The 15,490-nt window shown below is 40.2% G+C and overlaps 1 protein-coding gene across 1 annotated transcript in view; it reads right to left on the bottom strand.

The window, feature by feature from the left end:
• LOC121866427 overlaps positions 1-15,490 on the bottom strand; it is an 80,620-nt gene that overhangs the window by 41,351 nt on the left and 23,779 nt on the right. Inside the window, exons 8-16 of the mRNA XM_042366092.1 lie at positions 12,752-12,980; positions 10,700-10,842; positions 9,216-9,319; positions 8,688-8,858; positions 8,137-8,225; positions 7,609-7,843; positions 7,254-7,354; positions 4,894-5,065; positions 1,509-1,679 (exon numbers count right to left, since the gene is read on the bottom strand). Coding sequence (XP_042222026.1) covers positions 1,509-1,679; positions 4,894-5,065; positions 7,254-7,354; positions 7,609-7,843; positions 8,137-8,225; positions 8,688-8,858; positions 9,216-9,319; positions 10,700-10,842; positions 12,752-12,980 — 1,415 coding nt within the window. The remainder of the gene's footprint in view (positions 1-1,508; positions 1,680-4,893; positions 5,066-7,253; positions 7,355-7,608; positions 7,844-8,136; positions 8,226-8,687; positions 8,859-9,215; positions 9,320-10,699; positions 10,843-12,751; positions 12,981-15,490) is intronic.

The raw sequence follows: 15,490 nt of genomic DNA, 5'->3' as shown, positions 1-15,490 counted from the left end.
TCCCTTAATTTTAGCTGTGTTGATTTATGAGTGTTTCTTTTAACATAAAACTACAAAAAACAATGTTTTGTTTATTCTAGGAGATGGGCCGAGGTGCATCTTGGTAGACTATCAGTATTTTTAGTATTTTGTTTCTCTCAAGTACCAAACTAAATTATTCCATTGAAACAACACTTCGATTTAGTGCGAATTTGGTTTAAAGCGACCACTCTTGGAACATATCTCGCGTTATATCGACGTACAACTGTATAAACTTTATTTGTTAAGTATTAAGCAAGTCTATTAAGTATGCAACCCATGGACTTGTAATTGGACCTTCCTACTGCAAGACATTGGAAAATACTAAACATCACATGAAGCTACCAGTGGTGTTATGATGAAAAACTACAGTACATGAGAGGGATGATATACTGTTGATCACAGAGTATTCTTGGCAGTTCCAACTAATGAGAATAAACTGGAGTGTGGCATGGCTGTGATGGCATCATGACACCTGACTACAGTAAGGATGCTAAAAGGAACATATATATTTTTGGGGGTAAAATACTAAGAATAATTAAAATCCATATTGTACTAGGATATGTCAAGCCATGTGGTGATAAAAATGTGACTTAGTCATAGGAATGAGAATGCAGTTTTGTATTGCCGAGTTACAGTTGGGTGGTAATAAGAGTGTATGAGTTACAGAAACATGGTACAGTACAGTACAGTAGAAAGAACACATTACCTCTAGTCAGTATCTGAGTTAATAGGGCTAAAGTGTCCAGCCAAGTGACAAAACAAATACAAATTATAGGTGATGTAATTTTTATGTGCAGTAGTGTTGTACAGAAGATTGAGGATGTAGCAATTCAGTACAGTATTTACCTTAGTAAATGCAGTTGAAAAAGTAAAATAAGAAGATTCAGTATAGGTTGAGCGTCATTTATAGATCTAGAAAAAGAAGAGTATTGTAGTATCACAAGGCAATGGCCAAGCAATATGTAATGAAGAGATGGTGTGTGATGTACAGTACAATATAGTACTGGGTTCTTAGAATGTTTTATAGACTGAAAAAATATCTCATGCATTATGCCAGCTGAAATATGAAAAGGTTGGTTAAAATATCCATTGGGGTTGGGTGAGAGCATGCCAACACCTTGACTGTTCAGTTTGATATACAGATATAGTATAAATAAGTAATACAAGACAAAGACAACATGGGGAATACTGTCATTTCATAAGACAGCTAAAATATCCCCTCAAAAGTAAAATAAATCCCTAATGAAACTATTTTACTTAGCGAGATTTTACACGAAAAATTTATCAAGTTCAACCACACTCCACAAAAAATTAGTGCAACTTCAACAAGAATTCTTCTAACCCATGTGGTCTGGTTATGTATCCTAAAAAATTTGTTTATATTTAAAACAAAACTTATGACTTAAACAAATTTAAGTTATACCATATATGTATCTATGTAAATGGTCTTTATTCTGTCACCACCTAAACTAGATTGCTTGCTTTACCTCATAATCATCGGAGATAACCTTGACCCTGATTTCCAGCTGACCAGACTTGGTTCCATCAAGAGCACACCATACTGGGGCATCGCTCACAGACATCTGCCGCACATCTGCTTCCCTAAGGGACACTGAGCCCAGGAAGTCCCTCCCAAATGCATCATGGTCCCATAGGGTCTGTTGGGAGATAATATCTGTTACTAACAATAGCATAGTACAATAAGTGGATGGTCCTATGATAGCATATTACAATGTAAGATGATTGTTAAAGGCCCATTAAAAGCCTTTGTCCATTGAATATATCTGAATATGTGCCAATACTTTTCTAGCCAGAGCAAGTTCAGGTACGTTGAAGGACCTGTGGATGACCAGGGTCTCCATGTTGGCAAAGGGTACTAATAAAATATTAGAACTGCAAAAAAAAAAGAAAGAAACTAATTAAAACTAAAAGATTACAGAGAGGTGTCAAAAGTAAAGCAAAATAGACACAATGGATGGAAAGTACAGTCCCGGACGAAATTTCTCACTACAGTGCAAAGTCCGCCCGCCCTTACTGGATGACCAGTACGCTGTCCAGCCATCGCCTCCCTCCCTCCCTCCCTCCCCCCTCACACACAAACACCCTCGTAGTTCAACAGTTGAGCTGATTCTGCCATTTCTTAATAAGGATTAGGGAAGGATGTCAGGGTTTTGCTAATAAATTCACGAAACAATTCACCCAAGTTTTACATTATTTGACGTAATAGGTTACATCATTATTAAATAATCATGACATAATGCAGAGTGTATTTTGGTGGCTGGAGTTTGCAATGATATCAGAATCCTCCAGGCTGTATTGTCCCTCAGAATGTAGCCAGAAAAATAAGCACGAATGTGACGAATAATATGGTTCATAAGAATGCTTTATCGCCCCCCATCTTATCATAGGGTCTACTGCATGTAACCTTGACTTTATCCCCACAATGGATGACATGATGGGAGTATGACTGACTTATGAGCGACACAAATAATTTACCGTAAAAGTCGACCTGGCGTATAAGTCGACCCCCCTTTTCAAGCAAAAAAATCTGGTCATAGAGGTATACCTACCGTATAAGTTGACTCCCCAACTCCAGCAGCTGTCAAGTGAATGCATATGTTTTACATTAAGTTAGGTATGTCTACTTACAGATGAAACATTCAAGATCCCTTGTGAGTGATGTTGAAAGCTTCAACTGTATTTACTTTTAGTAAAATTGTCAAGCAAGTTCAGTGTAGAGTTTGCCAGTTGAAGTGACGTATCCAGACATCGTCCTTGGGGACGCTCCGAGTTTCCAATTGCTACTGAAGTTAGATTATTTTGGTTCCTAATCATCAGAGAATCTGACATTTGTATTGAAATTATTGTCAGTTTTGTATTTTAGAAACTAATTAATCTTCTGAAATGAAACTGTCTACAGTGATCCCTCGGTTAACGAACGCCTCGGTTAACAAGTTTCAGTTAACGAATTACCTTCCATAAGAATCTTCAATTCGGTTAACAAACAAAAATTCGGTTAACGAAAAAAAATTCGGTTAACAAACAAAAATTTGGTTAACAAAATTCTTACAAAATCATGTCAACATGTTTTCACTTGCTCACCAGCTGGAATATTACAGTAGTTCGCCAATACAGTAATCGGTTCTAGGGCTTAAATTCGTTCCCATTTGTAGTCATTTTAACAATTATTTAATATAATTGCAGTACAAGAAACTAGTTTTTGGTGTGCCAATCAGCCACTTGACTCACCCACCAAGGCGTCAGTTTGTATCTCTGGTCAGTGGAGGTAACATCTTGCTTGTGGCTCTCTTGAACATAAACTATTTTTACGTTTTTACAGTACAATTATTGGTCATTCTGAAATTTATTTAACACATTGACAATATATAGTGCAGTGCAGTGTTGATTTAAAGAAAATAATTTTGAATTACACCTAGCGAGCTTAAAATTTTATGGGTGAAATGACGGCATGAAGCATGGGGTGATTTCTCTTCCACCCCCACTTCCTTCTCTTCTCCCTTCTCCTCCACCCCCACTTCTAATTCCCATCATCATCATCATCAACCAGGAGCCTTCTACATACACACCTTAAAGTATGTGTACTTTACTGCATTTATTTTTACTTTGCATGTAATTTTCAGTGAGCTGGAACAAATTACCCAAAATCCCATTGAAACAATGGTTTCAGTTAATGAAATTTTCGGTTAACGAACGACCTTCTGGAACGAATTGTATCCGTTAACCGAGGGACCACTGTATGTTAGGTCATGCAGATCATTGTAATTACCGTAAATGATTTTAGTTTACCATAAAGAGCAGCAAATAAGATAAAGGGACTCACAAAAGTTTTATATCTCTACATTAGGCCAATCTACTTTATTCAGTATATTATCTGTCAATAAACATTAACAACTGATTGTTAGGCTGTTATGCGCAACCTTGTGGCGTCCATGCCGGACAGGCTACAGACCGTCACTGAAGAGCCGGGCAGTTGGACTGGCTACTAATTGAATAATTTTGCTGACAATATGTGTTAAGACATAATCTAAAGAATAGATTGTTTGAATCTTTGTTTTATTTTTTTAATTGTAAATTTATCTACAAAGATACTGAGTGTACTGTATATAATATTAAGTAAGCAACATTTGTGGTTACTTATACGAGTATAGCTATTAATAAAATATGGTCAAGCTACTTTTATCTTATTTTTCCATCAAATGCTAATCAATCAGTGTTGTGACCTACTTCTTGTTGTGACACACATAAGTCAGTCATACTCCCATCATGTCATCCATTGTAGGGATAAATTCAAGGTTACATGCAGTAGACCCTATGATAAGATGGACGGTGATAAAGCATTCTTATGAACCATATTATTCGTCACATTTATGCTTAGTTTTCAGGCTACCATTCTAGGGACAATACAGCCTGGAGGATTCTGATATCATTGCAAACTCCAGCCACCAAAATACACTCTGCATTATGTCATGATAATTTAATAACGATGTAACCTATTCTGTCAAATAATGTAAAACTTGATTAAATTGTTTCGTGAATTTATTAACAAAACCACGACATCCTTCCCTAAGTCCTTATTGAGAAATGGAAGTATCAGAGCTCGATTGTTGAACTGCGAGGTTGCTTGTGTATGTGTGTGTGTGTGTGTGTGTGTGTGTGTGTAGGGAGGGACAGAGGCGATGGCTGAACAGCGGACCTGTAGTTCAGTAAGGGTGAGCAGACTTTGAACTATCCACCTTGACTGTAGTGAGAACTTTCATCCGAGATTGTACGTCAAAATACAACAAAAGTGATACACATGCTTGAAAACTTTTCACAGAGGTTACAAAGCAATGCCATAAGTATTGTACTCACAATGGCCAAAGAATCAGGGTGCTTAGGCAGGTGGGTCATGTGGGTTTCCTCCCACTCAGGGTTGAGTGTCTTCTTCTTAACTCTTGTCCTGTACTTGACCTCTCCACTGACCTTCACAACACAGTATGGGTCACTATATCCATTCAGGTCCTTGGCCACCAGGTCACGTGCCCTAATGGTGAAAGGAAGGAAGGTGCTAAGGTGTTAAGAATGTCAGATAAATGAAAGGAAAGATATGGGAAATTTGACATCTTCAAGTTAATGGCAAGAGATCCAATAACACCTTGGTGATAGTGAGCTATACTTCACAATAGTTAGCACTTAATGTAATGGTAGGTCCCAAACATGATTGCTTGGCCATATGACCAAGTGGTGTATAAGCATCTCAAGGGCACTACTCAGTCGAGTGACCTTACTTGGAGCTGGCGGACACTAGCCCCACAAGGGGTCACAGCTCAAGATTGAAGAAGCCGCAAGTCCAGAAAACTGAGGGCAAACTTTTTCGGAGTGAGAGTTGTGAACTCTTGGAACAATCTACCAGAAAGTGTTGTGATGGCACTGAGTGTGATCTCTTTCAACACAAGACTTGACCAATACTGGAGCAGGTTCAGGTACATTCAGGAGCCGGTGCATGCCCAGTATTTGTCAACAGTGCGCAACAGAGACATGACCGATCGCCCAAGCAGCTAACGAGCCGATCATTTGGTGGAGAGGACTGACAGTTCGACACAGCACTGACCCACATTGTGTTCACAGAAGAGGGTATTATAAATAAACTGTCAAAGATAAAGGTGCATAAGAGTCCCGGCCCTGACATGGTGCATCCTAGTGCTAAGAGAGATGTGCAACGAGCTTGCTGAGCCCCTGAAGATCCTGTTTTGTAAATGCCTTGATGAACAAAAGGTCCCCAGTGAATGGAAAGTGTCTTATGCGAGTCCTATCTTCAAGAAGGGCGATCATCACTCCACAAACAACTATAGACCAGTGAGCCTGACCAGCATAATATGTAAAGTACTTGAGAGTATTATCAGAGATGCAGCGATGGATTGCCAACACGATTTTACGCCGGGGCACTCCTGCTTAACACAATTGCTCAAGGTATTGGATATTTGGACCCATATTCTGGAACAAGGTGATAATATCGACAATATTTACCTAGATTTTGCCAAGGCTATCGACAGTGTACCCCACGAAAGGCTGGAAATCAAACTGGAAGGGTACGGAATTCGGGGAAATGTCCTAGCGTGGATAGAAGACTTTCTATACGACCGCAAGCAGTGTGTGGTGATTAATGGCACGAAATCATCATCCGTACCTGTCACAAGTGGGGTACCACAGGGCAGTGTATTGGGCCCGCAGTTGTTTGTTTGTTTCATAAATGACATGCCTGACATTGTACACTCCTCCATACAAATGTTTGCCGATGACGCCAAGTTATTTCGGGAAATCAAGAACCAAGCGGACTGTGAAGAGCTGCAGAAGGACCTCTGTGGGTTCCAAGAATGGTTGAAGAAATGGCTGCTGAGATTCAATGTCACGAAGTGTAAGAGGATGCACCTGGGGCGTACCAACGGTAAGGAGGCATATCATATGTCCCAATGGGATGAAGAAACTGCACTATTTGAGACTGAATGTGAGAAGGACCTAGGTGTGTATGTTGACAATGAGCTTTAGTTCTCGAGCCATTGCGAGAAGAAGGTAAATCATGCAAATAAATTATTGGGTCTTATAAGAAGGTTGTTCAGATATCAAGACGGTTCTGTCCCTCGTAACGATCTTCAAGAGTGAAGTGCTTCCCCATCTGGAGTACTGTCACCCCGTCTGGTCCCCGAGATATGCTAGGGACTGTCAGTTGGTTGAAAATGTTCAAAGGAGGGCCACTAGACTGGTGCCTGCACTTCGGCACCTCAGCTACCCTAAGAGATTGGAGCGCCTGAACTTGCCTAGCTTATACTACCGACGGGCAAGGGGTGACCTAATTGAGGTGTATAAGCATCTCAAGGGGCACTACTCAGTCGAGTGTCCTTACTTGGAGCTGGCGGACGCTCGCCCCACAAGGGGTCACAGCTCAAGATTGATAAAGCCACAAGTCCAGAAAACTGTGAGGGCAAACTTTTTCGGAGTGAGAGTTGTGAACTCTTGGAACAATCTACCAGAAAGTGTTGTGATGGCACCGAGTGTGAGCTCTTTCAAGGCAAGACTTGACCAACACTGGGGCAGGTTCAAGTACAGTCAGGAGCCGGTGCATGCCCAGTACTTGCCAACAGTGCGTAACAGAGATGTGACCGATCGCTCAAGCGGCTAACCAGCCCATCAGTGGTGAAGAGGATAAAAGTAAAATAACTGAAATGATTTAATACCTGATGATAGTGAGTTCCATGAGGCCCAGACCAGAGGCAATAATGTCACCAATGTCCTGTGTGCCAGTCTCTCCATCCCGGGTTGTCCCTAGGAATCGACTCTGTAAAACAATACATAAAATAGCAGCTCCTCACATGGATCTATAATCACTATTAAACTCTTATCTATCTAATACTGAATACTGTACATGAAAAGTGAGATCAGGAAGTGGAATGGGGTTACAATCTGCCACTGTTGTTTTTAGCTCTATAAGTTATTAATAATTTTACAGATATTTTAGATAAACTAACCTGAGTTTGAATAACTTATCTCTACTACCTATTGATGTATAACTTCCTATAATGTATCACTTACTGCCTGACTGTACCAGGGTGTGTTGCTACGCTTCTTGAAGGCCATGTCTTCATCATCAACCAAGGGAAGTGAGGATCTCCGCTGGGCAGCTGAGGTGAGAACTGGTGAAGGTTGGGAGGTTGACAAAGGACCAAAAGTAGATGTGAACCCTTTTTCTGATCCCAAATCAGCTGAAGACATGTTGCATCCAGCCACCGATGGCACAGACCTGAATACCACTGTCACTGTCACCGTCCTGTGTGGGGTATTAGAGTTACTATGCAGGGTGTAAGTGAGGAAGGGAGTGATGATGAAGGAGATGGTGGTAGCAGAGGGTTAACATAGGTGGATATAGGAAAGAAGTCAAGAGAGTAGTGTCAGGAAGGAAATAATGCTGAGGGTTACTGGTTGTGATAAAGGTTGGAAGGTGGAGAAGGTAAAGCAGCAGAGAGAAGGAATGATATGAAGGGCAGCCTTTATCCAGGAGTGAGTTCAGAGGAGACATAACAGCAGGAACATGATGGCAGAAGGGATGACAGAGGTACTCACCCTGGCAATGAGGTGGAAGTTGAAGCACCACCAGGTGTGGGAAGGCTGCGGGTGAGAGACATCTGGCGGCGCACCATGGGCAGCTCCACCTGAGGAACATTGGATGATACAAGGTATTGTGATACAATACATAGAAGGATATAATGCACTCTTATACTGTATGACAATTCTCAGTCCCACTCTCGCTTCATATCAAAGGTCTACAATACATACGTATTTTGAAATATCTATATGCCTAGATTCCAAGAATGCCATGGGATATCAAAGAATGCAGGAAAGTGCTTTGACATTCACAATGAATAAATTAAATGCATTACATGAGGGGTTACAAAACTGTTTTAGTTACAAACTCAGACTTCTGATGTAAAATTTAATTCAAGATTATAATACGTACAAGAAATAGTGAAAATAATAAGAAACACAGTATGTACACTCCAGAATAAAGATCAATTGCAAAAAATCTAAGATATTGCTCTACCAACAGCTATTTGTACTGTATGTTATTTAACTTGCTTATGATGAATAATTTTTGGGTCTTTACTTAAACTCACTGTAGCAAGAGAAAGGGAGGCTAAGCCAAGAAGTTCTGTATCCTGGGTGCCCCTTGGCAAGGAACAAACAGCTACAGCCAGTGTCACTGCAGCTAAGTCCCTCACCAGGACCTCCACCCCACACTCCCACCGTGGTGACCCACATTCACAAACATAGTGTGTTGTCTTCACCTGCGGGGAAAATGTGTTTTAGAGTATTATGGTGAAACATTTAGTGCTTTGGCAAGAGTCAATCAATAATGCTTATAAGGAATATTGGTGATAATAAAAATAGTATCTTTACCATACTGGACAGGTTACTGTATTTCCAAAATGCTATACCAGGTATATTATTGACCTGGAGCTAAAATGCCAAATAGATAATGGGATACAGTACAGTACTGTATAACAAGAATATTTTGCCATGAAATATGAACTAAAACTAAGAATAATATGAATACTTCAACTTCAATTCTTATCCTGACAATGTAATAAAAATCAATGCATCTTTACATAGAATAACTTTAGCTCTGGCCTCTTCCTACAAACCTTTTTGCGATTGCTGAATATGAGGCAGTATGGGCTGGGAGGATAGTCTGTGACAGCAGCAATATTATCTGCTCCGTGGACCACAATGTATAATACACCAGCACCTGCAAGAGGCAAATCAAATTTAGGGTTGGTTCAGTGATGAAGGTGCTCAAGTCTTGCTTGGCCAGTCTTCAACCGACTATCATTTTCCCAATCATTAGCTATCAGTTGCCCACCTAACTTATCCAACCATACATAAGTGAATCTATGCTAACCTAATTAAATCCAACTTAACCCTCTCAGCCTCGGAGCCTGAGACACATACACTGTACGTGCATGAAAACTTACGCTCAGCCTCGGAGGTTTTTGGCAAAAAATCAAAGAATTTTTTTTTTAGGGCTCATTTCACTGCCATGGACTTGTTTTATTAATTGCAATGGGGTCTCTTCTAGCATAAAATTGTCTGAAAAATTGTATGAAACCATAACAAATTGAAAATTCTTTAAATTTAAGCCACTTTTTTCGAGTACAGTATAAGTTGAAAAAGTAGGAAAATGTTTGTAACATCTCGATTTCCATTCACATTTTCCTTGTATTATGGTGTTCATTGAAAAGTACTACTGTATATACAAAATAAAGAACAAAGCTTGTAGAATATCTTGGTATAAGGAAAAATAATATAATACAAAAACTCATGGAATAATTAAAGGGCTGAGCGGCGCACCCTCCTCTAGCTCTAATGGCCAGACACTGTCTTCCTTTTTTTCATTCGCTGCCACACACACGATGACCAAGACCATCTCAGGGAAGGTGATAAGGCCCACACAAAGAAAACGACGTCTGTCAAATGGCGTCCAAAGTTCAGACAGTTTCACTGAAAAGTTTTGAGTTATTTGAAAATATAGCCCATTGGACGCCACGTTGGCGTCGCGAGGCCGAGCGCAAGGTTTTTCGCCTTCTATGTTCGACGCCACAATGGCATCATGCAAGGCTGAGAGGGTAAACCTAATCCAACTTAGGTTAACCCATTACAGTACTGTACAACGTTTATTGCATAAAACCAGTTTAACTTCTTGCTAATCAGCCTCCAGAGGTGTGTTGTCTGAATCTCTACCTTGTGGGACATACTTTTATTGTTGCAGAGGGTTTACATGAGTTAGCAACAGCAACTGCAAATGTGTTTAAGCTTCAACAGGAAACATTAAAAAAATCATGATTTTCTTTGAAAACAAACAATTTTCTCATCAAAGGTAGGGTATGAATATGTTTCTACAATGAATAAAGATATTTCTGATGCCTAATACGTGTTCTTCTATCACTGTCATTTGCACGTCTCTGTCTTCAGTCATCATGGGAAATTCAAGAATCAATCTCAACTCCATCACTTGCATATAGCAATCTCAACTCCACTTGCATATACAGTACAGTATTAGTTTCAAGTCTACTACCTGCACATACCTATCCATAATTATTAATTTACCACAAAAAATCAATCAGCCCACCTTCCTGGTTGTCTGACAGGGGGCCAGGTAGTGGTGATTCCAAGTTCACTGGGGTGAGTGGGGTGTACTGGAGCCGCAGGTGAAGAGGTGGTACACTACCCCCTATTACCTTGCCTCCTTTCTTCTGCAGGACCGTTTCTGCCCTGCATGTAAGAAGAATTTTATTTTCATTCATCTTAATTTTGTATCTATTTACTTTGTTTTTATCAATTCCATCACTTCTCAGCTTACTTGCCATTCAGGCAGTCACTAATGTAGCTCTTTGTTACAACCTTCATTGTCTGGTGTTAGTACAATACAGGAGGAAATGAGAGTACCCAGAGAAAGCTTGCAATATTTGGTCACATTGAAGACAGGAGAAGGGTATTACAGGTACTGTAATGCCCTTCTCACATCTGACCTAGGGATTGACCCCCAGAAAACAATAATGAGAAGCAATCCTGAATTTAAACCTGATAAAAGTTATTTCAGTTGTAATTTGACAATACTTTTAAAAGGATACTGTCGGTTAGGAACTGCAGTATATCAACATCTTAAGAGCTATTCTACATGGACATTTGGTCAAGTGTCAGATAACCAAAGACATAAATTTTAATTTTTCTTCCCAGATTTAAAACGAAACAAAACAATGTACATACATGTACTGTACTCACAAAGCAATTAGAAAGCTGCTTTACAAATTAGTAACAACACCTGCTGGTGTAGGGTAGATGGGTCATGAATGTCACACTTAAAACAGCGCACACACACACACTGTACAGATGTACTGTAAAGTAGCCTGTAGTAGCCATTTAACACAGTACAGCAAACCCTCGATTACTTGGCATGGATATGGTCTCAGAATATATTATAGTATAACTCGGGAAATGCCGAGATTTATAAAATTATCTGGGAAAATCTTGGAATATCTGGCCACCTGCATCACCTACCATGGGTCACTTTACTAGTAATGATATCCAGCGTAGTGTCTGTGTTCTTGTGCCTTAATGAGTCAGGCCATTGGATACCCCTCATCCCGTTGTAATTTCCCGTGTAATATTTGCACCTTGGCCTGGCTTTATCTTGAACTAGGTAACAGCTAAATCTGAATGACAACACTATATGGTGACTGGTGTCAACTGGGGCAAGGTGTTCCAGTTTGGCCACCATACCCTCCTCGTTTGTTATGATGAGGTCTAGTGGCTTGGGTGTTTGCTCACCTCTGTAATGTGTCGGGTCTCTACAAAAAGAGTAGCAGGGTTATTCAAGTCATTTGGGGTGAACTCGTTTCTCCAGTCGATGTCGCCATAGTTGAAGTCCCCCATGATAAGGAGGTGGCTAGGGTTGAGCATCGCCGCATTGTCTATTTAGGCTCTTAAGTTCCTTTGATTTAGTGGGCCACAGTTTGGGGATCTGTCGATACACCCGACAATAAGTTTCCTCCCTTTAGTTTAATTTTACACCACTTCGACTCTTCAAAAACATCCTCTCCCTGTGACCTCACTAGGCTGGCTCTAAGGTCTTGCCTAGCATAGATAACCACACCCCTCTTGCAAGTTTCTTGAGAAAGGTTCGTAAATGAGTCATATCCAGCAATACTGAACTCCCATTCCTCTGGGTCAATTCTCCTGTGTCAACTACCATAACTCTGTGTCACCTACTATGATGCTTCACTCTTCGCCTGCAGTGCTGGGAAGTGTTACTTTTTTACATTTAGTAATTACATGTACACATATATGGGTCAATAACTTGGCAAGGGCCAGAGCCCCGTATGTGCCGAGTTATCAAGGATTTACTGAAATTACAATGTACAGGTGTCTAGATTGTATTTTCAAGAGTTAGGTATTACTTTACACACACAGGTATTTACAAATATTATGATTCTAATGAGTATAAGACAGAAGTACATGTGTATTTTAGTATTGGCAATAAAAATAAAGCTGTTAGGATACCATCTACATGAGTCTATGTTGGGTGTCCACAGGTATATGTGCCAGCAATGTGTGAGGGCATTAATACTCACTCTACATATGGTAAGCTTGGCAGGAGAGCCACACAGGTGTTAGTACTCACACTCTACAGCTGTCAAGGCCATACTGACTGAGTGGCAAGTCGTATTGTGTTAGAGTAGTAGTGATGAGCCTCTTAGTCTTGACTTTGAGCACCAGGTTGTGGTGGTTTGGGGAGGAGCTCACCAGGAAGCTGCATGCCTCCTGCCAGCGAGGAGACGTAATGGTCGGGGTCACGTGCTGCTGCCCGTCCACCATCAACACCACCCACTTGTCCTCGTCCAGACTTACACCTGTTATAGAGGATTAAATGAGGCCATAAAGACAGTGAATGTAAAGCTGTATACATAATTGCCTGGACACTTGGCAGTACAGTACAGTAAGTCCTCGTTTAACGTTGCTCCCAATAACACTGTTTCGTTATAAAGTTGCTACAATTTAGATATCAATAATTCAGTTAATGTCCCGACGAATCAATATAACGTCGCTTTTAGCGTCATCACGGACTACTTTTTATGGCGCACCACCCTCTCTTGTCTTGCCGCGTTATGCTCTCTCGTCTTGGCGCGCTGCCTCTTACTCGCAGATCGTCACAGCATCCCCAAACGTTGGCAGTCTTTGTTAGGGTTCCACAGCATTTGTGCGTGTTTAAGTATCTTTGCTCTTAATACTGTACTCTAACAATTCAAAATGGCTTCCAAGAGCCCATCAAGTGCTACTCATGTGAAGAAGCAATGCTAACCCCCACAACAGTGTGTACTATCCAGACCAACATGCACAAGATTAAGGTTAGTGCTGGAAGTGGTACTATTTTCTCTAAAAATGTCATTGAATTTCTGTATATGTAATGCATTTCATGGGGCAAAGGGAGGCTCAGGAACATAACTCCCTTATTATCTATTTCTTATGGGGAAATTTGATTCCGTTAACGTTGTTTCCGTTAACATTGCGGTTTTCAGGAACGGAACCACGACGTTAAGCGAGGAATCACTGTATTTGGCATGCAAATACTGTACTATACTGTACTGTACTGTACTGTACTTAAGGATAATGAGAAGATGAGATTGGAATCCTGATATATTTTTCAGATTTTTTAATTTTTATTTATTTATTTATTTATTTTTCCTTGGGGAATAGCCCACCCGGGCACACGTCATTGACATACAATGGGGCCTAGGGGGCGAAACAAAAATAAGAGTAAAAAGAAAAAATATTAGAGAAAAAGATTATACAGGTGCTCCTCTACTTACGAACGAGTTACGTTCCTGAGGCTTGTTTGCAAGTCCAACTTTACTCCTGTATATACCAAACATATTGTAAAAAATTTAAAGATTATGGATATTTATACAGCTATACCCTTTAATACAACCTTAAAACCTGGCTCACTCTTCTCCTCTTAGGTAATGTTAGTTCTATCTGAAATTTTCTTCAACATAATCCAGTCTCATCCACATTAAACACCTGTTCTGGCAGGTAACCCCCCCTCAGTAATGATGCTTGTATCTCTGAAAGTTTGTAAGTTGAACGTTCTTAAGTAGAGGAGCACCTGTACAGTATTAACCTACACCACGAAGATGGAGGAAAACCAGCTTTTGAAGCGAGACAGATTGGAAGAGTATGGAAACACAGAGGAAGGCAGAGCATTTCACAGTTTGGCTGTGTGAGGAAAGAAGATGTACTATAATGGGTTATTCTAGTGTGACTGACACCCACACAGAAATGGTGGGCACTGTGGGCAAGACGAGCATTACGAGCCCACTGCCTTGCCAGCTGTACACAGGATGCCAAGTCCACCAAACACTGCCCATTAAAGTACCTGTAAAAGAGAGTGAAGCAACATTGCAGTGAAGAGAAAGGGAAGAGAGATTAACAACTAAAGGAGGAGGAGTTAAGAATATGAAATGCCTTTGATTCCACCCTATCTAACAGTTGGACAGAAGAAGAACCACCCCAGATATGAGAGCAGTACTCCAAGTTAGGACGAATGAATCCCTTATAAATATGAAGCAACTGCTCAGGAATGAAGTAGTACGGCATCTATACAGCATTCCCAACTTTCGGGAGGCAGCTTAAGCAATGTTAGTACTGTACTGTATTTAGGATTTTTCTCACATTTTGTGGTTCCAACTTACAGTAATATGACACTCATGTAAAGCAGCAGCATTAGATATGAACCAATCACACATATACAGTATACTTATATAGATTTACAATTGTTTGTAATAAGAAGAAATGGCAACTTATTGACTTAGGAAGTGTAAATGGACTGAATGGTAGAAACAAAATTTTATAACAGGTTTATTAATGGAGAAGAATTTACTGCACTACACACAAGTGAGTTAAATGTTGCTGGGAAACACAAATATCTTACTTTAACTGTGAATCAAGCAACTAACAGGTTGATCAGTGGTGAAGAGGACAGAGTGACTGTCCTCCAGCACCAGCAATCAATAGACCCAACACCTCCCGTCAGTACATCAACTCTAATAATCTATTGGGTCGAGTTCAATAATATATGCCATCCCCTCAACACATTAAAGTTTAGACTTGAACCTTTGAGGATGGTGATAGCTGCTCTTGCCACTACTACTGGTTAGTGGAACAGAAAAAAAAATAAAAAATAATATAAATAAATTAATCTTACCATAAACTCCAGATTTACACCAGCAAAGTTCAGAGGCAGGGGGGAATACACAAAGAATCACTCCAATCCCATGTGGGAGCCTCATCATCCTCATGGTTGGACACATGGCTTGTGGAAACTACCCCACCACCACCAGTAGTATACAGTAGTCTCGATTTA

This window comes from Homarus americanus, unplaced genomic scaffold, assembly GCF_018991925.1.
Source record: "Homarus americanus isolate GMGI-L3 unplaced genomic scaffold, GMGI_Hamer_2.0 scaffold32583, whole genome shotgun sequence".
In the NCBI taxonomy this organism is placed as follows: domain Eukaryota; kingdom Metazoa; phylum Arthropoda; class Malacostraca; order Decapoda; family Nephropidae; genus Homarus; species Homarus americanus.
Note: the sequence above shows the minus strand (reverse complement) of the source record. Positions and strands in the feature narration are given on the sequence as shown.